The 25477-nt window shown below is 49.5% G+C and overlaps 1 protein-coding gene across 1 annotated transcript in view; it reads left to right on the plus strand.

The window, feature by feature from the left end:
* Positions 1 to 25477, plus strand: part of UBN2 (ubinuclein 2) — a 69798-nt gene that overhangs the window by 21499 nt on the left and 22822 nt on the right. Inside the window, exons 4-13 of the mRNA XM_075558723.1 lie at positions 3785 to 3922; positions 4702 to 4805; positions 5795 to 6287; positions 10719 to 10789; positions 17560 to 17689; positions 20066 to 20184; positions 20542 to 20655; positions 21204 to 21347; positions 22586 to 22636; positions 23877 to 23919. Of these exons, the coding sequence (XP_075414838.1) occupies positions 3785 to 3922; positions 4702 to 4805; positions 5795 to 6287; positions 10719 to 10789; positions 17560 to 17689; positions 20066 to 20184; positions 20542 to 20655; positions 21204 to 21347; positions 22586 to 22636; positions 23877 to 23919 (1407 nt within the window). The remainder of the gene's footprint in view (positions 1 to 3784; positions 3923 to 4701; positions 4806 to 5794; positions 6288 to 10718; positions 10790 to 17559; positions 17690 to 20065; positions 20185 to 20541; positions 20656 to 21203; positions 21348 to 22585; positions 22637 to 23876; positions 23920 to 25477) is intronic.

Genomic DNA, 25477 nt, shown 5'->3' on the forward strand with positions numbered 1-25477 from the left:
CGTCTGTGGCCTGCTTGCCCCGCAGAAAGAATTACTCTGTGGCCCCAGTGAGATAATGACTTGAACCCTTATCTGAAAGGCAGAGGCCAGTGTAAAGCCTTAGGTTCCGTGTAAACAGACAGGTGTGGAAGGAGAGTCTGAATTCCGAATAACCCAAGGGAGACCGCAGCTGTAAATAAATGGGCATTGCATGTATTCAGGCTAATATAAATAGCTTTTTAATATTCTATTTTATATCATTCAGCTTATTTGAATAAAGTGTTTTTCAAGTTGCCTTTTGTAGCCCAGAATTGGATACTATATCAATTTAGAGGATGTGCCTTGCATTTTTAAAAGAAGAGCATTCCAGTAGGCCAGAACCTTACTGAGAGGAAATCATTTGTTGTATTTGTGTGCGTATGTGTGTAATGTATTCTCCAGCCTGGGTTGTCGTGAAGAAAATTGAAATGCCACTCTTTTAACAAGGGTAGGTTTTGTACATACGAGTTGTTGGGTTATATCACTAATTCTCGCCGTACATAGGACAAGATAGGTAGGTGGTCCCAGTTTTACAAACAGAAATTAAACAAAAAGAGTGGTTGTCTGTGGACCTGCAAAGTAATTTAGTCCATTGCCCAGAACAGGTTCATGGTCATTTTCATGATACAGCTTGGGCTTAGGAAATAATGTCCCAACAAACCTGCTCCGTTAGGAGCAATGTTGTCCTCTGTCTTTTTCATGGTAAGCTTTCAGTGCTTGTAGAATAGTTGATAGAATGAAGATACTATAAGTACCCGAAAAGAAATGCTTTTGAAGATTCTTTTTAGCCCCACATATATGCAGATTATAAAAGGGTGGAAAGAAAACATCTTCCTGATTATTTATCAGCGATGGGACCAGGCTGAGTAACACTTTTCTTTAGATTCCTCTTCAGACTCTCCCTCGAGCCTGTGAAGAGTGTACCGACCCCATTGGACAGCCCTGAGTCCAGGCTTGGTAGGAGGTGCTGGCAGAAGCCAGTGTGCTGACCCTTCTCTTGGCCAGGCCACAGCCTCTCCACAAAGTGTCTGAGGGGTCCTCCTGGCAGGAGCCCAGCACGCTGCCTGAGAAGGCAGACTTGTACAATGGCAGAGCCCCCCAGGGCTCAGCCAGTGACTTCAGTGACTGACATGATCCCAGGCCTGCTGGCCCCCTCGAGAAGCCTGGTCTTCCTGAGTCAACTGGTGAGACCACATACCATCCTTTATGTCAGTCTGGGTAGACTAGAGAAACAAATCCATAGAAACTCATATGTGTATGAGAGTTTTATATAAAAGGTAATTGTACATTAAGAAAGCATCCCAACCTAGTCCAGTCCAAGCCCATAGGTCTGATATTAACCCATATGTCCGATACCAATCTATAAAGTCCTCTTCAGACTCACGAAATGCACTGACGCTGAATGCAGGACGATCACAGGCCAGTGCGTAGAAAGTCTGGATCCAGTAGTGTGTAAGCTTCTCAGTGCTGGCAGGGGCTTCATGTGGCTTCTCAGGGAATCAGCCTTGTCAGTAGCATCTCCAAGGGAGCGAGTAGAGTAAGAAGATGTCTCCGCCTCCAACGAGGAAAATTCGGAGTTCCCAGAATTCTCAGGAGAAGGCCCTGCCCACACAGGGGTGTCATTGGTTATATCTTGATTGATAGGCCAGCCTCCACCCTTTCACTCTAATCCTCTCAGATTGACACCAGGTTGTGTACATATGTAGAAGTCAGTCTATTACTTGAAGGAAAGTAGCTTCACTTCCAGGTTCAAAGAAGATATAGATTAGGGTGATAGACTAGGTAGGTATCTCTAGTTTCTATAGGTCCAGTATGTCTGAGAGCCTTTTTTAGGAGTTTTAATTTTGCTCTACGTTTTCCTATCCCCTAACTTGGACGAGCTACCGTGCCTCTGGTCAGCAGTGGTAGCCACACACCATCTAACTCTAGCCCCGGCCGGAGGAGGTACATTTCTCATGGACCACGCATCCCAGTTCTTTACTTCCCTGGCATCAAGTGGACAGAGACCATTAGCTGTATCTTAGACAGCCACGCACTACTTATCATACTCAAAGATAGAATGCTATCCTTATGCGCTCTCTTGGACCAATTGAGCACTTGTCTCATGAGACCATGGGCCACGCCTTCAGAATCAGTGAACCCTTCCCGTGTGCTGCGAGGTCTTGGCAGTACTTGTAACCATGACGTAGGTAGGGTCTCATACAGGCTGTCCATGTATTTGCAGCACACATAAACATGGACAGACGTGTGCCTGTAGGTATGTCTGTGTGCACATAGATACATGCACATTCACGTGGAACTACACCTATATTTTATTGGTGGTGATTGTTGAAAATTTGCATGTGACAGTGTTTACTAAACTGCCCCTTGTTCTTAGTGTATTTCTTGCTGCCTTTATTTACCTTGAACAAGTTGTGCAGATTTCATTTATAGCGGGCTTACCCTTGTTAATTTGATATATTGATCAATTTATTTGTCACTATGAATAAAAATTGGGCTCTTTCTTTGATTGTGGACAAGTCCGAAGGAGACTAGTACTAGGAAAAAGGGAACAGGCCTCCTGTATATATTCCCTGGGGAAGTGCCAGGTAAGTCAGACTCTGCGAATAGGCCTGAACCAGTTGAGAACTTAAAGAAAGTGTCGTATGTACAATGGTCTATAGATAAATGAACTGGTATTTAGCTATCACTCATTTGTTTTTTTAAAAGTCCTTTTTTAAAACAGCTTTGTTGTTTTGTTTTCTTCTTTTAGTAACTCAGAGGCTGTGTATATTCCTGGCCTCATAAAGAATTGTCTTCAATACCTGACTTTATTGAAGATTAGATAGGTAATTTGAAGAGCCCCAGTTAGGGCCCAGGCAGCAGGGATTGTCCTGTTGCTGGGTAGGTAGTCAGGTCCCCACTCCCCACTCTGTGCGACATTTTCTTCTGTCCATCTTCATCGGCTGAGACAAACGTCTGTTCCAGGTGGTGGGGTGTATGGCTCCCTTTTGGGTCAGGTAGCAAGCCTTGTGTAGGTCCAGGTGTTGGGGACATGATGCTCATTCTGGGTCTGATGTAAACCCTTCTGTGACAGGGTGTCAGCTCCTCATAGACCCTTCGTAGTGCCTGTGCAGTGTGCTTTTCTCCTTCTGTTTAAGCACATCGACGCTCTTTGTTCTGTGGGACTCTCAGACACTGCTTCACAAGTCCCCCCGTAGAAGCCAAGAGCTGGCACAGAAGACACGATGGGGTCGCTCCACATTACCTTCTGAGCACCGGTTAGCCCTTGTGTCGGTCCTCATCAGGACCTTGTGTTGTTGGAAGCAATTAGGGAGTGAATACGATCGAATGATTCACCCAAATGTTTAGCCCTCATTCTAACTTTTGTTCCACAGACTATTTTTGTGAGAGAGGATGCATAATATTTTGTGTATTTAGTGAAACCTTGCACAGCAAATCAGGTCCATGTTTTAACAGTTTTTACGTGAAGGATTCCATGACATCACTATTCTGTGGCTGCATGGCATCCCCTCGTAGGACTGTGCCGCCCTGTGCTCGCCCGTTCCTCAAGCACGGGTCCTTGGGCCGCCCTGCGTGTGCACCTGCAGCTGATGCCGGAGGGGAGCGGTGCTGGGTGCAGGCACCCTCCTGAAGTCAGTTGTGATGCCACTTTCCCAGGTGGGATTCGAGGAAGGTGCTGACGTGATGAATGGGTTGTTTGAATTGTGCTGACAAAATTAAAGCCAAAAGGATATATCTGAATTTTTTTGCTGTCTTAATCTAGTATGATGAATTAGTTCCTGCTTCTCTGACTACAAAGTATGGAGGCTTTTACATCAACACCGGTACGCTCCAGTTTCGACAGGCGTCAGATACTGAGGAGGAGGACATTGCTGACCACCAGAAGCACAAGCCACTGAAAGTGAGTGTGGACCTCGCTACCAGCTGAGACTAGGGCGCCAGGACTCCAATAGAGCTCTAGGCTCTTTAGGGCCACAGTGGCGGCAAGAATTGAAAAAAACGGGTTAGAGGGGTGAGAGACAAATCACTTGCTTTCAGCCCTTCTGTGCATGTGGTCCAGTCTCCATCTGTAGTGAAGACCACCGCTAGTTTACCCAGCTCGTCTCGGGAAAGGGGGCAGGGCTACTAGCCCACGTGTGCTGGGTGCTGGAGGGTCTGGTTTACCACGGCACACGTGGGCAGTGTTGGGAAGCAGAGAACTGAGTGACCTCAGTTCATCAGCGTTAGAGTCAGCTCGGCTTGCACCAGGACCCCGCATTGTTTGCTGACGATGAAGACTGCCAGTTTCTTCCCCAGACAACTGGAGTGGGGGTGCTTATGAACCCCAAGGAGTTGCGCCCCTGTCTTAAGTTTTATTGATTTTGTTGTGGTTGAGAACATACCCACCGGTTCATCTGCTTCTCCAGGTCCCTCCAGTGGGGCAGCCTCCTTCCTGAATCTGCTGTCCCAGCAACACCGCCTTGCTGCCCTGAGCTTCTTATCTGATCTCTGGAGTGGCTTGTGTCCATTTGATCCCAAGTAGCCAGGCCATGGAGAGCACAGTGCTCGGTTCACTATGCTCCTGTTTGGTTCCAGACTGAGGCGGATCTGCACTTAGAGCAGGAGAGTATGGGCTGTGGCCCCAAGGCCAGGGGATAAAGCCTCAGTGTGGAGAAGGTGTCTGCTCTGTTCGTTCTGCAGGTTCCCAAGATGAAAGAAGATGAGCTTGAGGTGAAGAAGCGGAAGCGGAAAGAGGAAGGGGAAAAAGAGAAGAAACCAAGGAAGAAAGTTCCCAAACAACTGGGGTATGTGAACGCAGGTGTATGAGGGCGCTGTGGCCTGCTGAGACTCCCTGCCCTGTAGAAGATCAGGTTCAGCACCAGTTGGTCCCACTTCGACCACCTTTCAAGTCAGGCCAATTTCGGCCAGGGCCCACAGCATCTCGTCTTCCCCTCCCTGGTGAAGGAGCCCTGATGGCTGGCACAGGGGTCAGACCACCGGCTGCTAGCTAAAGGGTCCGGTCACTGCTGGAGAAAGATGCGGCACTGCTTCCAAAGAGGACAGCCTGGGAGCCATGGGTGGTGCCTCTCCTGCAGGTGGCCAGGAGGAGGAATCGGCTTGATAGCCCTGGGCGTGGTTTCTGATTTTCACTGCCTGTGTATCAAAGCACCTAAGTCATGGAATTTGGAGACAATTTCTTCGGAGTTGTAGCTAACGGAGATCACCCCTGCTTAATTCCTGTAGGGACATAGGAGTACCTGTCCACTTGTCTAGCCAGTGCTGCTGTCCTCCATCCAGAGATGGAAAAGGAAATAGAGTTGCAGGTACTGGTGGATGGAACAGGGTCTAGGAAGATGGAGTGTGGCAGGTCAGGGTGCTCAGTGACACAGCAGGTTTGAGGCCTGGCTCTTGGAAGCTTGAACCAGCAGGGGTGTCAGGCTGCCTGCCGGGCAAGTGCTTACCTCTCTGGGTCTGCTCTGTAGGTGCAAAGGTTCAGAGACATTCGGATAGAGCTAGCCTATGTGGCTACATGTCTGGCTTTTTTTGCCTGTCTCCCCTCTTCATTGTGGTAATGGCCATTGACTAAGCTGCCTCTCATAGGTGGCCTGACCCAGGTCATGGCTGAGAAGATGCTACTGTGGCGTAGCCTGTAAGGAGAAATGCAGGTGAGAGCCATTTGCTCTGCCACCCACCAAGCGCTTGTTTGTATTCTCTACTGTTTACGCAGGGCTCGCGCCCTCAGAACCCAACCTAGCCTAACCAGTCTTTCTGTTTCCTTTCCTCCACTTCATAGAGTTGTGGCTCTAAATTCACACAAATCCGAGAAAAAGAAGAAACGTTACAAAGATTCTCTCTCTCTGGCTGCCATGATCAGGAAGTTTCAGAAAGAGAAGGATGCTCTGAAGAAAGAGGAGCCCAACCCCAAACCCCCCGTGACCTTGCAGACCTCAGCCCTGAACAAGCCCCCTGCTGCCGCTGTCCCCCTGGGCAACGACGGCTCTGACTTAAACCTGAGCAGCGCTGACCCGGACCTCCCCATTTTTGTTAGCACAAATGAACACGAGCTGTTTCAGGAAGCCGAGAACGCCCTAGAGATGCTGGACAACTTTGACTTTGACAGACTGCTGGACGCCGCTTCCGACGGCAGCCCCCTTTCTGAGTCGGGGGGCGAGAATGGGAACACCACCCAGCCTGGCTACGCCTCTCAGGTTCTGCCCAAGCTAGTACCCATGCTCCCAGAGGGTCTGCCAGCACTGCTGGAAAAACGGATTGAAGACCTCCGCAGCGTAAGTGCTTTCCATTTGCTGCACAAACACCGCCTCTCACAGGGCTCCGCACAGCAGCCGTGGAGTCCTCTGAGCCATCGTGGCTGGATGCATGGGTCAAAAGAAAGGAAGTCGTTTATAACAGGGGGTAGTGTACTCTTTCCCATCACCTTCCACTATCAGCCTCTTCTTGCATTGATCGTGGGCGTGTTCTTAACCCAAAGTGTTGGCTGAGTGACTGGGCCGTGTGAGGACGATGGAGAGAAACGAGGGCGCGTGCTTACAGTGCAGGAGCGTGTCTGCACTTGGTCCGCACCCTGTTGGTCCAGCCACTTCAGAATTGGCTTCAGTAGCTTGGCAGCAGCCAGAGTGACCTTGCATTTTCTGTCTCCTTTCTGCAAGTCATTTTTCGGGAGAGAGAGAGAGAGAACTTTGTAGTGGTTACCGGCATCACACAGAATGTACTTTGAACCCAGTGTAGGATCCCCTCTCCCCCATCTCACATTCCCTGCCCTGCCAGCTGTGGTCGATTCTGCATCCCCTGCCCTCTAAGGGAGGGCAGAGTTCCGAGGCTTCCAACCCTCTCCAGTTGTGTGACGTTATTCTTATAAAGTAATTGTTAAAATGCATTGTAACGTGGACTCTTCTAGGATGACAGTGACCTGTTTACATAACACGCCTGTGTTATCTTTAAGGAACCTTGGGGGTGCAGTACTCAGTCTCAACTGAGAGGTTGGTGGTTCAACCCCTTTCCAGGAAAAAGGCGAGGCCATTGGCTTCCAGAAAGGCTCCCTGGGCTGGGCCGGGCTGCCTACTCCGAGTTGGATGAAACTTCACAGCATAGGGAACTTTTTAAGAAGGTCATTCTGTTAGAGACTCCTCCGCATCAACTATCTGATTAGGGGAGCTTCTGCAGCCCTGGCCCTGGATCTTCCCTGCTGCGCTCAGGGTCACTGAAGGGGCAGCTCAATGGTGCCTTAAGAGGTTCCTGTTGGTGTTTCCACTGCGTCTTCTCGTTCATGTTCCTTTCATGAAGTCTGACTGAAGAATCGATTCCCCTTACTTGTTCTGTGGTCATGAACCTCACGGGACTGGGACTGAGAGGCGTGTCCGGCCCCGTCTCTTGGCCTTCCTTCAGCTCCAGCTCGTGGGAAGGTTGATGTTGCTGTGCGGGTCGCTGTGTTGCTTCCTGCTGCACTGCCACGTGGTAGCCCTCTTACAGAGGGTGGCATCTTGGCTGGTTTAATTGCCTTTCTGGAAGTTTCGTTTTTCTTTTTTTAAGCAATTTATTGGGGCTCATACAATTCTTATCACAGTTCATACATATACATACATCAATTGTATAAAGCACATCTGTACAGTCTTTGCCCTAATCATTTTTTTCTCTTCTTTTTTTACATTTTATTAGGGACTCATACAACTCTTATCACCATCCATACATATACATACATCAATTGTATAAAGCACATCCATACATTCCCTGCCCCAATCATTCTCAAGGCATTTGCTCTCCACCCAAGCCCTTTGCATCAGGTCCTCTTTTTTTTCCCCTCCCTCCCCTTTCCCCCCTCCCTCATGTGCCCTTGGTAATTTATACATCGTTATTTTGTCATATCTTGCCCTATCCGGAGTCTCCCTTCCCCCCCTTCTCTGCTGTCCCTCTCCCAGGGAAGAGGTCACATGTGGATCCTTGTAGTCAGTTCCCCCTTTCCAACCCACTCACCCTCCACTCTCCCAGCATCGTCCCTCACACCCTTGGTCCTGAAGGTATCATCCACCTTGGATTCCCTGTACCTCCAGCCCTCATATGTACCAGTGTACAGCCTCTGTCCTATCCAGCCCTGCAAGGTAGAATTCGGATCATGGTAGTTGGGGGGAGGAAGCATCCAGGATCTGGGGGAAAGCTGTGTTCTTCATTGGTACTACATCACTCCCTAATTAACCCATCTCCTCTCCTAAACCCCTCTATGAGGGGATCTCCATTGGCCGACACTTGTGCCTTGGGTCTCCACTCTGTACTTCCCCCTTCATTTAATATGGTATATATATACATATATACATATACACATATATACACATACATACACACACTTATATCTTTTTTTTTTTTTTTGCATGATGCCTTATACCTGGTCCCTTGGCACCTCGTGATCGCACTGGCCGGTGTGCTTCTTCCATGTGGGCTTTTTTGCTTCTGAGCTTTCTTCTGTTGCATCAGCTTTCTTCTCCACTTGCACACCTGCACATGCCCAGTGTTCACCCTTTCTAAGCAGCTCTGGGCAGCGTCTCTGCTCCTCACAGTCTGGGCAGTTGCTTGTTTTTTGCTTGTTTTTTGCTTGTTCACCTTCAAGCCTTTAAGACCCCAGTCACTATCTCTTTTGATAGCCGGGCACCATCAGCTTTCTTCACCACATTTGCTTATGCACCCATTTGTCTTCAGTGATCCTATCATGGAGGTGTGTGGTCAATGATATGATTTTTTGTTCTTTGATGCCTGGTAACTGATCCCTTTGGGACCACTCGATCACACAGGCTGGTGTGTTCTTCCATGTGGACTTTGTTGCTTCTGAGCTTTCTTCTGTTGCATCAGCTTTCTTCTCCACTTGCACACCTGCACATGCCCAGTGTTCACCCTTTCTAAGCAGCTCTGGGCAGCGTCTCTGCTCCTCACAGCCTGGGCAGTTGCCTGGCCCTGGCTCAGCTCTTGGTGACAATTGGCAGTGTCCTGGCTATAGGCTCTCCTCAAATGGATTTAGTCTCTTGCTGTCCTGGTGGCTGCAATGACAGTGCCGCATAGCGAGGGCTGGGGCCCTGTGCTGCCCGCTCTGTCCTCAGCAGCTGTGGGCTTTTGACACAGGACACACCTGGTGCAAAGTGGAGGTTCCTTTTTCACAACCTAGGGGCTTTCACACCAGCTCCTCGGCATGTTAGGTTAGGTTGGCAGCTTGTGTCGCCAGAGGGTATGTGGCAGATAGGCTAAGTGATCGGCTTCCAAGGGGGCACCGAGTTGAAAACCCCTTGGAGCCAAGAGTTGGACTCAGTGGCAACCGACAGCGAGTGCCGTCCTGGGGGCACCATGCACCAGGAGTGCCGGCCATGTTTCCGGAGAGTGAGATGTCTCTGTATGTGTCTTGGTGACCCGGATGGTCAGAACACAGGGGTCGCCCACCCACAGCAGTAAAGAGTTTTGTGTGTGTGAGAGGTCGATTCAATATGGAGATCGCTCTTAAAGAACAAGGGGGGTGTCGAAATGTATTTCAGTCCTCTTGAATTGCCCACCCTACAGCAGGCATCCAGGCTGGGTCCCAGCAGTGCAGAGGTTAGTCAGGAGCAGTCTTACCCTCAAAGAGCTTTCTCCAAAACCTTCTTGTTGGGGTTTGGTTGTGTTTTTAGAGCAGGTGGTTTCCCACCCAGCAGTTCATGGACCGTGTAGCAGCACTGGTCTCCGGGTCCGTGTGAACTGTGTTCGGTGATCACAGTGCCTGTGAGCAGGTGGACCTGCTCTCTGCTCCCTCTGGCTCAGCGTGTCTGCTCATTCACAGGGGAAGAGAAAATAGGTGCTTGGTGGCTTCTCTTCCTTTATCAGTCGATGCTCATTCCACTTTCACCTTCCTTTGGAGAGCATCCTCTCTGTCTCCTGCCTGGATCACCCCTCTGCACCTGGGGCCCTGTTGCTGGATTCTCGGGGGAGCTCTTGACAGAATCCGGGAACAGCCTTATCCTTGCTCAGTCAGCAGCGAGGTAGCTCGGGCACTGGAGCTGGATACGTCACTGGATGCTTCTGTGTGTTCACAGGCGTCTGCAGCAGCCAGGTGGGCTGTGATAGTTCTAAAGAGGGTTACTCTTAATAAGCATCATAGCACCTTTATAGACGCTCAAGCTGGTATCTGGATGTCTACAAAATGATTCCCCCGGGTAGCAACATCACAGCCCCTGGAACCTGGCAGTATGACTGTGTATGGAGGAAGGAAAACAAGTGACTTACATATGTGACTCAGGAACTTGAGAAGGACTAAATGCCCTACATTATCCAGGAAAGCCCCCTTAGAAGAGTGGGGGACCGAGGGAGCTCTGCCACACAGAGGAGACAGTGATGGCAGAGCCGAGAACGGTATGCAGATGCTGGTCCTACAGGTAGAAGCGAGGCAGCCACATGGCAAGAGATACTGGTGCCCATAGTCAAAGAGGAGGGCTTGTGGCCCTGCTGGTCCTGAATGCCTGTCCTCAGTACCTGAGAGAGGAAATACCTGTGGCAGTCACTTGTTACAGGAGCTGCAGGAAACTAAGACAGTAGCCAGTCCAGTCGGGGTCTCAAATGGCTTCGCCTGGCTGTTGGCCGCAACTCTTGTGGCCTTCTACTGATAATGAAGTTCCCTGGGTTTTTTCATTCAATGTTCACCTTCAGAGTAACTGTTTCTTGTGAGTTGTACTGACAATTTTATGTTTTTCTAGGCTGCCAAGCTTTTTGATGAAGAGGGAAGGAAAAAATTCTTTACACAGGATATGAATAATATTCTTCTGGAGTAAGTAATTTTCTTCTTTGATGAAAACTCTGTAAGACTTGGCTTTATTCACTTAAAAGTTAGAAGGCCTTCAAGCTACATCTGAGTGCAGTTGACTATCCATGCATACGCTCCCGTGGCCCATCCCAGGTGAGCCCAGCGTTTGTTTGTCGGCAGAGCCGGCCTGCCTGACATGGGTCTCGCGGTCCACTCGTGGCCATCACAGCTTCCCAAGAAAATTGCCCCAGGAGAGGAGGTGTACTGACCTGGACTGAAATGTGTAGCATGCCGTCTTCCTGATGCAGTGGTTGAAGTGCTCAGCTTTGAGCCCAGAGCTTGGCAGTTCAGGCCCATTAGCCACTCTCTAGGAGAAAGATGGGGCCGCCCGGCTTCCATAAGGATTTACAGCCTGTGGGACTGTTCTACTGTCTGACAGGGTTGCTGTGGGTCAAATTCAATTCGAAGGCCAGCAGGTGGTATGACACTGCTTTTCTGGAAACTCGGTGTTCAGACTAACTGCGGCATATTCTTCCACCTGCCTGCCTTACCCAGACCCCAAACAACAGTGACATCGAGCAAGGTTCCTTAGGATCCCGCAATTGTTTGCAGGCAGATAGAGAGTCCGGGTGCGTGTCAGCAGCTTTGCTGTGGGTGGGAGGAGAGCAAGGTGGTGAAGACAGAAGTTAGATTGGGAGAGGGAAAGGGTGACAGCTACTATGTCATCGCAAATTTTATTTTTGGTGGAAAAATACATAGTAAAATCTCACATTTCTAGACTTGATGCTCCATGAGACAGTGTTTGAATTGTGTTAACATCTTCATGATTTCTGTTTGGGTCGACTTACATCCATTTACTTAACATCCCTGTGGTCCCGGTCCATCCCCCACCACACCCTCACCCCCCCACCCCACCTCCACCTTATCGTTTAGGCTTTAAAATAGCTGATGGCCCTCTGACCTTACATAATTAAAAAAAAAATTATTGGGGGCTCATACAGCTCTTAACACAATCCATCCATCCATCCATCCATTGTATTGAGCACCTTTGCACATATGTTGCCATCATCATTCTCAAAACAATTTTTTCTACTTGAACCATTGGTATCAGCTCTTCATTATTTTCCCCTCCCTCTTGAACCCTTGATAATTACACGGATTGATGTCAACCTTGACCCTTCTTTCTGCTGTCATTCCCCCTGGGAGGGGGTTATATGTAGATTCTTGTAATAGGTTCCCCCTTTCTCCCGCCACCTTCCTTCTACCTTCCTGGTATCACTACTCTCACTAGTGTACCTGAGGGGTTTATCTGTCCTGGATTCCCCATACTTCCAGCTCCCACCTGTACCCATGAACAAATTGGGATCTTGATAGTGGAAGAGGAGGAAGCAGTAAAGAACTAGAGGAAAGTTGTATGTTTCATCGGTGCTATCCTGCACCCTGACTGGCTCGTTTCTTCCTTGTTTTCTTTTATAAGGGGATGTCCAGTTGCCTACAGATGGGCTTTAGGTCTCCACTCCGAACGCCCCCTCATTCACATTAATAGGATTTTTTTGTTCTGGGTCTTTGATGCCTGATACCTGATCCCATCAACACCTCATGATCACACAGGCTGGTGTGCTTCTTCCATGTGGACTTTGTTGCTTCTCAGCTAGATGACAGCGTGTTTGTCTTTAAGCCTTTAAGACCCCAGATGCCATATCTTTTGCTAGCTGGGCACCATCAGCTTTCCTCACCATATTTGCTTGTGTACCCATTTTGTCCTCTGTGGTCGTGTAGGGAAGTTGGGGGTCACAGAATGCCAGGTTTTTAGAACAAAGTGTTCCTGCGTTGAGGGAGAACGTAAAAACAACAACAACACAATACTCAAGGGTGTCGGTCTTTTGGACTAACTGGTTACTGAAGAGAGAGGTGTTTTGAGGGGGTGGTTTTAACGGAAGATTTAAAGAGCAGCTCAGGGCCATCGTCTGGGTCTCCGCCAATCTCCGTAACCTCCACAGGTCCAATAAGTCTGATTTTTTATACATTTCAAGTTCTGTTCCATTCGTTTCTCTTTTTATCAAGATGTCACTATCGCATCCCTGAGTGTAATATCCGTTGTGCTAGCTGGGCACCCTTAGTTCTTCTGGTAGAGGTGGTGGGGTGGATCGTGGAGGCACTTAGTCTTGTAGTCTGACTTCTTCTCTGGTTCCTGATTTCCCCCTTTCTCATGGGTTCCAGGCGACCAGAGAGCTGCTGGTAAGCTTTGAAGATTTCAGACGCTACTGTGCCCGTATTGGGAGGTAGCTCATATACTTTAATAAAGACATTAAATCAATCCATCTGGATTGCTGCAGCAGGCCACGGCCCAGGCCCACAAACCAAGAGAACCAATCTCATAAGGTGATTGATTCTGCCTTATAAGTACCTGCATCTGTGGCCACTCTCGCGTCCTGATTTTTTTGTTTATTGTTGGTTCATTGTGTTTTTGAGTGCACATGGCTCTCACACAGCAGAAAGAAGATGGGTCTTAGAATTCTCTACACCATCATGCAATGAAGGAGCGATACTGTCAGGGCATTCTTGTTAGGAGACCAAATTAGAGCTGCAGAATAGGAAATGCTGTGCAGAACATCCCCTGAGACGTCTAACTCCCAAGTTGCCAGAAGCAGACCTTCACCCGAAAGTAGTGTCATGAGGAAAGCAAACCATTCTTTGGGCTTTGTAATCGTCCCCAATAAAGAAATTTAGGATCAGAGACCTTTCCACTGAGGGGCTGTAACGAATCACAAAACTGTAACGGTGCTGATTTCCTTGGCACATTAATAATTTGTTTTGCCTTCTTACTTTTTTTGCCTTCATTCTTTTTTCCTTTTTCAAATTCCACTATCTGATTAAATGAAATGGAGTCACTTTCGAGGTTGATTCTCTTTGACTCTCCTTTTGATTGCCCTCTGCTCTCTCGCCTAGAACCTCTGGTTCCGTGTCTTTCCCACCGCTGCTGCCCTTTTACACTCTTACTTAAAGCCTTTGCTCGTGCTGACTGAAGTCACGCCAGGAATCCCCTGGGTCCTAGTGTGGGGGCCTGGCTCCCCGCTTCTCTCACTCTGTTCCCTCCTCCCTGCCACGTTTCCTGTAACCACAATTCCACCATTCCTCCGCCTGCCTACAGGAGGGGGTTTGTAAATTAGGTGAGGGAGTACATGTCAGCAGGTTAAGCTCCTTGATGAGTTCTCCTCTCCCTCTATGGCCCACCGTGCTCGGTTTCACTCAGGTTCCACTGGTCGCCAGTCTAGCCCACTGCTGCTTCTCCCTTCCCTCGACCCCGCCCCCGACAGGATTTGGAGAAATTTCTTCTCTTGGAAAATATCTTTCTGATTGATGTAGCCTTTCCATTTTGCTGCTGCTAGCTTGAGTCTTGCGGTTGTAAACGTCCCTTGGGTCGCTTGCCTTTCAGATGAAGAGGGAGGGTGTCTCTCCCTCCGTCGACCTGTAACTTTTCGTGTGGTCACCTGTCCTGCTTTTCAAGAGTTCCTTCACTTGTTTGGGGGAACGGTGCGCAGGTGTTTGTTGGGAGTGAGAGTACGCTTTCCTGTCCGGCGTGTCTCACTTGTTGAGGCCTTAGATGGACGCCTTTTGGCACTACCAACTGACTGCACTGTTCTTTTATGTTCCTCATGCCTTTTTGTGACTTGCAGAGGAAGATGATGATGACGAAACGCATTCATCAGAAAAAAACACTTGAAGCAGTGGTTGATATTTCTCTTTTCATCTGTTTTAAGAACCAATGCTTTCTTACCTTCACTCACAGCGGTTAGGGTTGAGTCTTCTAACGGCCTCCTCTTTGTCCAGGTGACTGGCATGGGCAAGCCCTTGCAGTTCTTTGTTCAGTGCAAGTTCAAAAGCTTCCATTGATCGGCCCAGACTTCCTTGCATTGCATAGCTACCAAAGATCCACATTTTGCTTGGCCATTTCCCAAAGCACAAGCAGGACGTCCAGTCTTGCAACAACTACCTCAGTCTTGTGCATTTTACAGCCCAGATGCAGAGGGTCTCCATGCAGAAGCACACACATCTTCAGAGAAATTTTCCTTTTAGGGGCCTCTAGGTGCACGTAATGGATTGCTCAACTCCACTTTTCCTAGAAGAACCTCAAATGATTCCTGGATTGACATGATCCGCGGGACCCGCTAGGGCTCCACAGCTTTGCGTGCACGCAGCCGGTCCCACATAGCGCCGGGTCGGTGCAGAGCCTGCGAGCTCCTCGATTCACCGCCGAGATGACGGCACCAGTCGGGTAGCACCGTGGGCACTGCGAGGACACAGCTCTGGGAAAGCGCGCGCCGAGTGTCCCTGCCTGCCGCCGCCACCACTGAATGAGATCTCCCAGTCACTGTCCACCATGCCCCTGTCCGCTGCCTGCTGGGGTCCCTGCAGGTGGCGTGAGTGCATCGTTGTGCTTGCTTTTGTTGTCATAGTCACAGCTCATTGGTGATGGCTCTGCTCTGTGGAACCACAGCCTAGAATACAGTCCGCCGGGGGGGGGGGGGGGGGAGGAGTGGGTTGTGTTCCAGTTCCTTTGGATGCAGAATTCCAGATTGATTCTGTGTGGAAAGGAGGCAAGTGCTTGCTGTCCACTCCCTCGCCTCCTCCCCAGCTCTGTGTCAATACCAAACTCAGTCAGTCCCCAGGGGCGCCCTCGGTCCTCGAGCTGCCCCAGATTCCGTGACCGGGGAGCGGGCCCACTGTGCTCTTTTCCCCACTGGGAGCCTGTAGCTGACAGGATCAGGTCCTCCAGCAGCTGAGACTGTTCAGGTCTATTTACGCTTCTGGGAGAGGAGAGAAATCTGAAACCCTTCCCCAGGCCTCCGCGGCACCATTTAGCAGAATACCAGGCTCTGGGCAAGCTCCTCCTGGGTCTGCTGGGAACCCAACCAGCCCCTCTTTGGAGTTCATCTCTTCTTTCTGTGCGGCTCTGCCCCAGTTCCTCAGGCCCTGCTGCTCACAGTCAAGTGCTGTTCTCTCTCTCTTTTGCTTTGCTATTTCCTCTGCCTCTTTTCCCCACGTCCCAAACAGAGATGTCTTCCTTCTCTGGAGAGCACTGCTCTTTTAAGACCTGAGGTGTGGGGTTACTTGCGTTCTCATGATTCAGCATTCCTGGCCCTACCTCACAAAATCATTTATTGTTAGAAACCAAACCAAACACACTGTTGTCAAGTCCGTTCCGACTCCCCGGGACCTTAGAAGACAGATGGGACAGCTCCTTAGAGCTTCCCGAGGTGGTAAGTCTTTCAGTGGAGATTCTGTGGGGACAGAAGGGTCTTATCTACAAAGTCAGTGCTGAACACAGCAGTCAGGTGATCGAATGATGCTCTGCATTGGGTGAACCTGTTGTACGAGACCTCTTTGGGGTACTGACAAAGCAAGGGTGCTACTTGGAGGACTGCTGTTGTGAGTTGCCTCGTCTGTGTGAACCTTGAGCATTGGATAAGGAAGACCAAGGAAGAATTAATGCATTTGAATTACGGTGCTGCTCACGAATATTGACGGCACCATGAATTGCTAAAAGGACAAACCCATCAGTGTTTGAAGAAGCAGGGCCAGAGTGCTCCGTAGAGCCAAGGGTGTTACGCCTTTTTCTTGTGTCCGTTGGACTTGTAGGGGAGGGACCTCAAGCTTGGCAGAGTTGAAGGGCAGTAAGTGGGGCATAGCCCTGGACAAAGTGGGTAGACAACAGTGGCTCAACCATAAGCACGTTGGTGAGGATGGCACAGGACCCGGCGCTGTTCCATTCTGACACACATGGGGTCGCTCTGAGCTGCACCCGGCTTGACAACACCGGACAAGGTCTAGGTGCTCTTCTCTGACCCCAGGTTTAACCTATTGCCCTCACCATGTTTCCAGATGAGCCTCTGCATTTGGTCACCAGCTCCCAGAAGCACAGTGTCCCACATTTCACTGTCTGAAGTCACAACGTGGCTGGTGGTCATGATTACAGTTGGTTTGGTAGCCGGGTTTCTGTTGGATCTTGCGTCCCTTTCATGTTTAAGTCTTTCCGCACCATCTCTTACTGGGAAATGTGATAGTGCGTGATGTGTTGCCACATTCCTCATCTTGGCCTTGACCTTAGTCTTTGAATTAACATGCATTCTCACCTTCCTTCCGCAGCAGCCGTCTTCCATCTTGGGAAGGACCTAATTATTCATTAGCAGACTTACCCTGCTAATTAGACTGAAATGAGCTGATAATTAAAAACTCGTTTAAATTTCTAGTTCCCGGGAACCTATATACCCTTTTAGGAACTTCTTTCTCAAAAAACTAACATACAAGTGGAAACCGGAACTAGAGAATGCGGTTGAGTGAACAGACCAGCCAATATCTCCTTTTTTACTCCCCTCAATATCTCTTTCTGTAGCGTAGCAAGAGTCAGGGAAACATTGTTCACAGTTCAGGCATGTAACTAGGGGTTTCCCTCATCAGAGCCCCTGTAAGGGAAAGGAGAAGAGCAACTTAGGGTTGGGCGGGCGGCGTGTCTATAACAGCTTCCTGTGACAACCCTCCCTTAAAGTTCATTTATCCCGCTGTGACCAAACGGTCATTAGCCAGCTTGTTGGTAATTCGTGAAATCACTCTTAAGTTAGACTCATAACACTCTGTCCAGGGTTTCTGTCTATCGAGGTGTCTTGTGCAATGAGTAGTGACTCATCTGGCGAGCGGGGGAAGACAAAGGGAGCCAGCACGCTGGTGCTGCCGCTTGGCTGTGTGACACTCCTGGAGGAAAGGCTGCCCCGTTGACTTCTTGTTGTTCTTCTCAGCATTGAGTTACAGCTGCAGGAGCTGGGCCCTGTCATTCGGAGCAGCGTCTATTCCCACCTGGAAGCTTTTGTGCCGTGCAACAAGGAAACGCTGGTGAAACGTCTCAAGAAGCTCCACCTCAACGTGCAGGTGAGCGTCGTCCTGGGTGAGTCCGCGGCCGCATGGGGCGCACACAGGGTGCCTGAGAGCTCCTGCCTCACAGAGACGAGAAGCTGCCAGTGGTGGATCCCCTTTTGACAGGCGTTGGCTTAAAGGAGAAACCAGTATTCTCTGAGACAGAGATCCTGGGCTGGTCAGTTGATGTCAGTTCTGTGGCTGATGTACTTTGCTCTCAGCATCTTTGTAACTATTTTTTATTCCTGAAACTGGATATAATGTCTCCCTCAGCTACGCTCATGCACCTCCATCATGAAGACAGTGGGACGCTCACTAGATGTGTGCGTACTTAGCAGGGTGCTGTCCAGGCCTCCCTGCATGAGCTGAGACCCAGTTCCTCTGCCCAGGGCCATCCACCGTCTTCTCACCATCTCACTTGATGGCGTGGCGGGGTTGGGAAGCCATCCCACATAATGGGAAAGGATTTTTGGCACCTCCACTGCCCTGTTGACGCCTTGCATGATACGTTTGAACTCTGGAACTTGCAAGTGATGAGAAATGACCCAAATGCAGTTAAGACGAAATGAGGGATGTTTTTTCTGTGAAGTAGGATTTTTAGGGACTCCAGTAAGATGTAGCAGGCTGCAAGCGATGTGGACAAACGTGTTAGTCCTTTCGTGTGCACCTGCAGATGCGGCGACTTTGCTCCCAGGTCTTATATCCCAGTGTCAGCCTTTGAGTGTCTGGCTCCCCCCTCAGGTCAGCCAGAGGACGGGCATCGCACAGCACAGCACAGCCTGGCACGGAGGAGCGTGTGCTATGGTCTGAGAGCACGAGCGGCTTTCTGTGGTCACTGGGCAGAGCAGTGACTGTGGATGGGGAGAAGCGGCTTGGAGAAGTGGGGTTTACTGAAGGATCAGGCTTGTGGCTGTGCCTACTCCCTTCCTATGTTGAGGGCTGGAGCCGCCCCGAAACATGCCAGTGATCGGAAGACGCACTGGAAGTAGGGAAACGATAGCAGATGATGAAGGTTCTTCCTAAGACACATTATGTGGTCAGAGCTCCTCATGTTCCGTGAGCATTGGGTTAGCTTTTCCTTGCTTTTCTCTGCCATGTGTTGTCTCAAGTCAGGGTCTACACATTCCACAAGCTTCCTGCAGTCGGGGCTTTCCCAGGAGGCCCTCATAATGAGGGGATCCCCTCATCCAGTCTCCTGCAACTTGCTCCTTTCGCGTCCCATGTGTATGTGTTACCTTTGCTGTTGTTGAAAGTGTTGGAAATCTATCCGTTTGTATACAGCAACGCTCAGCTGTGAGACTATGTCCTTGGAAACTCTTGTTTTAGTGCCACTAGACGTTCCTGTGTTGTGACGAGTGGGGTGACATCTGCTCCTTTGGTCTTGGAGATTAGCCTTCCAGAAATGGGTGCTGGGCGTCAGTGTCTCTCTCGTTGGCTGTTTGTGTGTGTGTGTGTTTGTGTGTGTGTGGGGGGGTGATGGCAGATGCCCACCATGTGTTTTATGATGCACCTCTATTCAATGGTGTGCATGGACCACGTTTCATACTGAAGACTGGACATGGTCATTCCTGAAAGCCCACCTTTGCCATGCTCACTTTCTAAGAGCAGTGGTTTCCATGCAGGAAAAGTGAGGTCAGGGACTGGAAGGGAGATGGATGTAAGCGCAATCATCCTGCACCTGGGACACTACCTCAAGCTTGTTTTGAGCAGTTCCAGGTGGACCTAGTTCTTTGCAAGATGAATATTTGCAAATTGCTTAGTGAAGATTGTCAAGAACACACCTGTTTGTGCCCTTACTTTTGTCCCGAAGCCGCACGGTTAAGGGTCTCCCAGCCCCCTTTGCGTCAGACTGAACCTAGCGAGTTTGTTTGCAGCCCAGTGTCCACAGTGGAAAACAGTAAGAGACAGGATGCTAGGCCATGCTTCCCCGTGTCCCGTTGCGGCTCCGCTCTAGGGGGACCGACCCCAGTAAGCTGCTGACATCGACTTGTTCTGCATGTGACTCCTTTGCTCTCAGCACCTCCATGTTGCTTATAGCTCTGACTTGGGGGGTCATTTTAAGAATGTAAAGGCGACTGTGAGTGATTATTTGGGGCATCAGGCAGAAAGTGGGCGTCTCCTTGACTAGTCAGAAATATGGCCGTCCTAGTAGTGCACAGTGTGGAGGCTCTGCAAAGACAAACCGCCTCAGAAGCCTCAGGGGCAGTTGTGCCCTGCCCTGCTGGAGGTGGGGAGTCAGATTTGACTTGATGGAGGTGGGAAACTTGGCGCCGTAGAAGAAATGGCCACGTGTAAATGGGCACATCTTTCACACATGCACACCCTCAGTTTCCAAAGCAGAATGTTCACCTGGGAAGTAGGTTTGAAGGAACTTGTGTGCGTTCTCCTCAGGATGACCGTCTAAGGGAGCCTCTGCAGAAACTGAAGCTGGCCGTGAGCAGTGTCATGCCCGAGCAGCTGTTCAAGTACCAGGAGGACTGCCAGGCGCGCAGCCAGGCCAAGTGTGCTCGGTATGTTATGTCCCCTCCTCTCCGCGTGCGGCTCTGCCCTGGAGCCTGCCACTGACATGCCACCACTGAGCACGTCTGCGTGGCAGAGGTGCCTGTGGGCTGACGGTTTGGGTGTGGCCAGACAAGAGCTGGCCTGGTCAGACTTCGCACGAACTGAGCGGGCTGGACTTGAATACAGGTCCTCCCTAAACTGCACGCTGAATGCCCATGCCGTTTCTTCTTTAGCGTCACCAAACCAGGGGGACGCTTTGCAAATTGAAAGCACGACCTGTGTGGGAAGGTTGTGTCCCACAGCTCAACAAGTGATTAGGGGAGTGCGTTGTAGGCACTCTAGAATAACATAACTGTTCTCATCAGGCTGCAAACCGATGAAGAGCGAGAAAGAAACGGGTCTGAAGAAGATGATGATGAGAAGCCAGGGAAGCGTGTCATCGGCCCAAGAAAGAAATTCCACTGGGATGATACTCTGAGGTGAGGTGGGCGCCACCCTGCGCTCTGGCAGACAGCTGTGCCCAGAGGGCTCCTGCCCAGTGAGATGTGGCTGTCTGTGTATGGGCAAGCGTGTGCTTACCGAGTGTGGTTCCAGAGGGGATGCATTTGATCTTGAGTCACCTTCACTTCTGGAGCATCCTTCCAGTGAGCGAATCTTCTCGTGACTCCCCGAGCCACACGGTTTCACACGGTCTCGACAGTAGAGTGGAAGGTGCAGTAAGCTTGTTAGATGAGCCCTCTTTTTTAGCGGGGCTTTCTCCTCCCAGAGAGAATGCCGGTGCTGCCCAGGCCTGGGTGCCTTGCTTCAAGGTGTCCAAGGGAGTCGTTTTAGGTTGGGAAGTCATAATTGCACAGTTTCTCCTTGTCTCATTTTCTGAGTTCTTCGGATTATATCTTGTATCACTGCCGTCAGATTTCTGTGCTTTCTAAATTTCAAAAGAAATTAGTTTTCTGTCATTTTGTTTAGAACTTTATATAATTTTGTAGTCAGATTTATTTATACACATATATCTTTTTAATCTGTTTAGAACTTTGTTATGTAACCTTGTTGAAATCAAATTGGGATGCTATGAGTTAGAGCCAAATAAAAGCCAGTCTGCGGAAGATTATCTTAAATCCTTTATGGAGACCGAGGTGAAGCCGCTGTGGCCTAAGGGCTGGATGCAGGCAAGGTAGGTGTGCTCTCTGCCGTGTTCCCCTTGGTTACTGCTCTTGGGAAGTGCGCCCACGTGGACGGCGCGCACTCCTGCGCCACCGTCTCCAGCGGTAAAGCACAAAGCGACTCGCCATGTGCTCTTTCTTGCACTCGGCACTCCCAGGAGAGGGGAAAGGGCCGTGGGAGGAAGGCTGGGAACTCTGGGAGCGGGCTTCCTGTGGGCCATGTGAACGAAAGTAAGGGACCTCGTTCCAGGGTCTGAGCAGAAAAGGGCTCTGGGAGGGGAGCCCTTGCCTGGAGCGGCTCTCTGGGAGCATCTTGAGTAAAGAATGATAAAAATGAGCGAACCCATGCTGCCAATGCGCTCCACCTGGAATTGGCGGCAAAGATGTGTGGGTTGTTTTGTTTTTTTAAATCGTTTTATTGGGGGCTCATACAACTCGTATCACAATCCATACATACATCAATTGTGTGAAGCACATTCGTGCATTCGTTGCCCTCATCCTTCTCAAAACATTTGCTCTCCACCTAAGCCCCTGGCATCAGCTCCTCATTTTTCCCCTCCATCCCTACTCCTTCCCTCATGAACCCTTGATAATTTATAAATTATTTTGTCATATCTTGCCTTGTCCGACGTCTCCCTTCACCCACTTTTCTGTTGCCCATCCCCCAGGGGGGAGGTCACATGTAGATCCTTGTAATCGGTTCCTCCTTTCCACCCCACTCTCCCTCTACCCTTCCGATATCACCACTTACCACTGGTCCTTAAGGGATCATCCGCCCTGGATTACCTGTGTTTCCTGTTCCTATCTGTACCGGTATACATCCTCTGGTCTAGCCAGACTTGCAAGGTAGAATTGGGATCATGATAGTTCGGGGGGGATGGGTGGGTTGGGGAAGGAAGCATTTAAGAACTAGAGCAAAATTGCAATTTTCATCATTGCTACATCGTACCCTGACTGGCTCATCTCCTCCCTAAGACCCTTCTTTAAGGGGGTGTCCAGTGGCCGACAAATGGGCTTTTCACTATGATAAAATTTTTTTGTTCTGAGATGTGTGGGTTTAGAAAAGGTTATAAACCCACAGCGATGTTGCAGACTGCCTGTGAGGCGGCTCCCTGAACTCAACAGCCCAGTACAACTAGGATTGGTAAACAGGCTGGAGCCGACTGAGATCAAACCCGCAAATGTGCGTCAAGTGCTGTTTCATGGATTGTGACCTTCTAGTAAACCTGACCTGTCCTTTACTTTCCAGAATGCTTTTCAAAGAAAGCCGGCGTGTGCATAATCACCTCACTTCCGCTCCGTGAGTAAAAGCAGACTTCCAAATCCTTTTTATTTCTGTTCCTGCTACGCGCACTCCCAAGCTCAGCTACCCTGTGTGAAATGCAGCATTGCCCATTATTTTAGACGTCATTTTGAACATTGCCTGTGTGGTCCTCAGAGCACATTGACGTCGTTCTTGGGGTGGTTTCTGGAACCGTGGTGACGTTGCCCCTGTGAGACACTGCCTTACGCGGAGCGGCTGTCTCACCCGGGGTACGGCAAAGAAAGGCTGCAGATCTCACTGAGTTGGCAGTGGATTAGGAGGGGCTGTGAGAAAACCGTGGGCAGGGTTGAATGTTTTCTGATCCTAGGCCTTGGGGTCTCAGTCTTTTTTTGTTGTTGTTTTCTCTTAATTTTAACTTTTTATTGTGAATTAGGTAAAGGCTTGCATATCAGATCACTTTTGCATCCAACAATATATACAACTTCCTAGTCTTTCCCAGTGGCTTGCCCTGCCCTGCCCCACCCCCTTTGTGTGTGTGTTTGCCTGTCTTCTTCCTGTAAGATAGTCTCCAATCCCTTCATCCAGGTGAATGCCTGTCCACCCCTAGCCTGCTGCTCCTCTGCTCCCACCCAGGAGCTACCAAAGTTGCCTTTTAGGATGAAAATCTTTTCTTGATAGAAATGTATGACGTTGGTCTCTTTGTGATTGATGCACTTCACTGTGTTAAAATCTTTGAAACCGTGCCGTGAGGTGTTTCACCATTTCTTTCTTCTTTAATAACGCAAAGCATTCCATTTGAAAGGTGGTTTGTGCTTTTAACTTGAGAACGTTTTTGTCCGAGTTTGGTAAGTAAAGCCTTTCTGCCACCCTGTTGGCTGTGGTTGAACTTGACGTGAGGTTGAGTGAAGCCCTCTCTTTTTACCCTACGATTGTCGCTCCTCACACGTCTTTGAAGGAAACCCCTTCACACAGCTTTGTTAGCCTAATTTTTTGGCTGATAAGTTTACTTTTCACCTTTTAAAAACCACAAAATTTCACTGTCTGCATTTTGTGTTTCACAAATTACCAGGCCTTTTTTCCCCTCTCCCCATTAATCCAAATGTTGGAAAATATTGCTTTATTCTCCCATGTAATTGGAATATTTATGCATGGTTTTAGTCCCCTCCCCCCTGCAGTAGGAGAGGTACCTGTTCCCCTATGTGGATAGAGGTAGGCATTCGCCGTAACTTGTCCTTGAAGCACACCTGAAACCAGCTCCCTTCCCGTCTTCCCCCAGGGCAAAGAAGAAAGTGATGCTCGCACCTAAACCTAAAGTGAAGGTAGGTACTGGACTACAGCTCTCCCATCACGGTCAATGACAGGTGGGACAGGTCTCTCTGTATGGGTAGGCTAGCTCAGTAGGGACCCTATTCTAAGACGGGGACTTTACTCTGTTTGGGAGAACTGATCCTGTGTGAAGCGCTAGATTAGAATAGCATCATTAAATGACGGTGCTTTCCATCCTGCCACTGAGGAAAGCTGGGTAAGGTGGAGCACAGAGCCTTTCAGGGGATGTTTGAGAGAGCAAGACTGTCAGACTCTCGTCAGGATCAGACGTAAAGAAAGAACTGCCGGTGGGTCTGTCGCTTCGCCACCGATTCTGCGGTTGCCCATGGGGACCTGCCTGCTACCTCCCTCACGTCGTGGCTGGTCTCTGAGTGCTCCCGGGGTGACACTCGGAAGCGGAGCCTGCACACCATCACATGCTTGGGACTAGGAAGGACATTTTCTGGCTGACCCAGTTTTGTCCTGCAGGGGTAGGCGTGCCCTGAGAATCCAGTCTGACGTGCCCTCGACCACCACCGGGGCACCTAGAACTAAGTGCGAGGTGGTCTCTGGCTGCCGGCATGTTGATTCCAACTGCGGGAATCCTAGCTCAGCACCCGGAGCAACACAGTGTGTGCTCCAGATGGCGAACGTGAGAAGACTGAGCCTCATTCTAAGCCACCAAATAACATTCACAAGATTTGTCATGAAAACGACTGACTACTGCAAGCTGCAGACGGCCTATGGCTTATTGTGAGGCGATGGTTTTAAGTTAGCATATTCCAGATAGATTTTTTTTTATTTGGCCATCTTTGCTTCAGATTTCCTAAAACTTGCTCCTACCGCTCATTTTTTTAATAACAGATTTCTTGTTCATGTTGTGATTAGAAATATATCTGACCTTTGAAAAAAACCAATAGCCCTCCCTCTCCCCGTTCACTCACACGCACATTTTCTGTCAGTATTCCGGAGTATGTATTACACTGAAAACAGAAAAAACACTAGCTTAGGAACTAGCAACTAACTGGGGCCTCACACACTCTTGTTGCTGGCTTCCCACAGAAGAAGCCCGTGTCTAACATGAGCCCGCGTCTCGTCACGACACAGCATCCAGGCAAAAGCCAGTCTTGGCTGAGTTGGATGTGAATCATAAAATAGTTGACAGCAATTTTTTAATATTTTTGAAAGTGCATGGAGGGATTAAACAGCCCTCTGTCAAACGAGGTGAAGCAGATGCAAAAGAAAACCAAGTCTATTGTAACCTTTCAAAATGAAAAACAAAGCTATGTGAAGTTGGATTTTAATGAAGGCCCGTGCTTTGAGGTGTGCTGAGCCCGTACTCTTGTCAAGGACAGGAGCGGCTCTGCTTCTGCAGGTGTGTCAGCAAGCTCCCCGGTCCTTTCTCTGACATACGGCCGGCTTGTGGTGCCTACACGCGCTCCTCCTTCCCCTCCCCCATGCGTGTACAGGTCATAGAAGGAAATGCTTACAATTCAAAGAAGTGAGAAAAAAGTAAAACAATCTAGAAGTTTCTCCTCAGGGAAATAAGCTCTAACTTTCTCATGAAACACA

The sequence above is a fragment of the Tenrec ecaudatus genome, chromosome 9 (assembly GCF_050624435.1).
Source record: "Tenrec ecaudatus isolate mTenEca1 chromosome 9, mTenEca1.hap1, whole genome shotgun sequence".
In the NCBI taxonomy this organism is placed as follows: domain Eukaryota; kingdom Metazoa; phylum Chordata; class Mammalia; order Afrosoricida; family Tenrecidae; genus Tenrec; species Tenrec ecaudatus.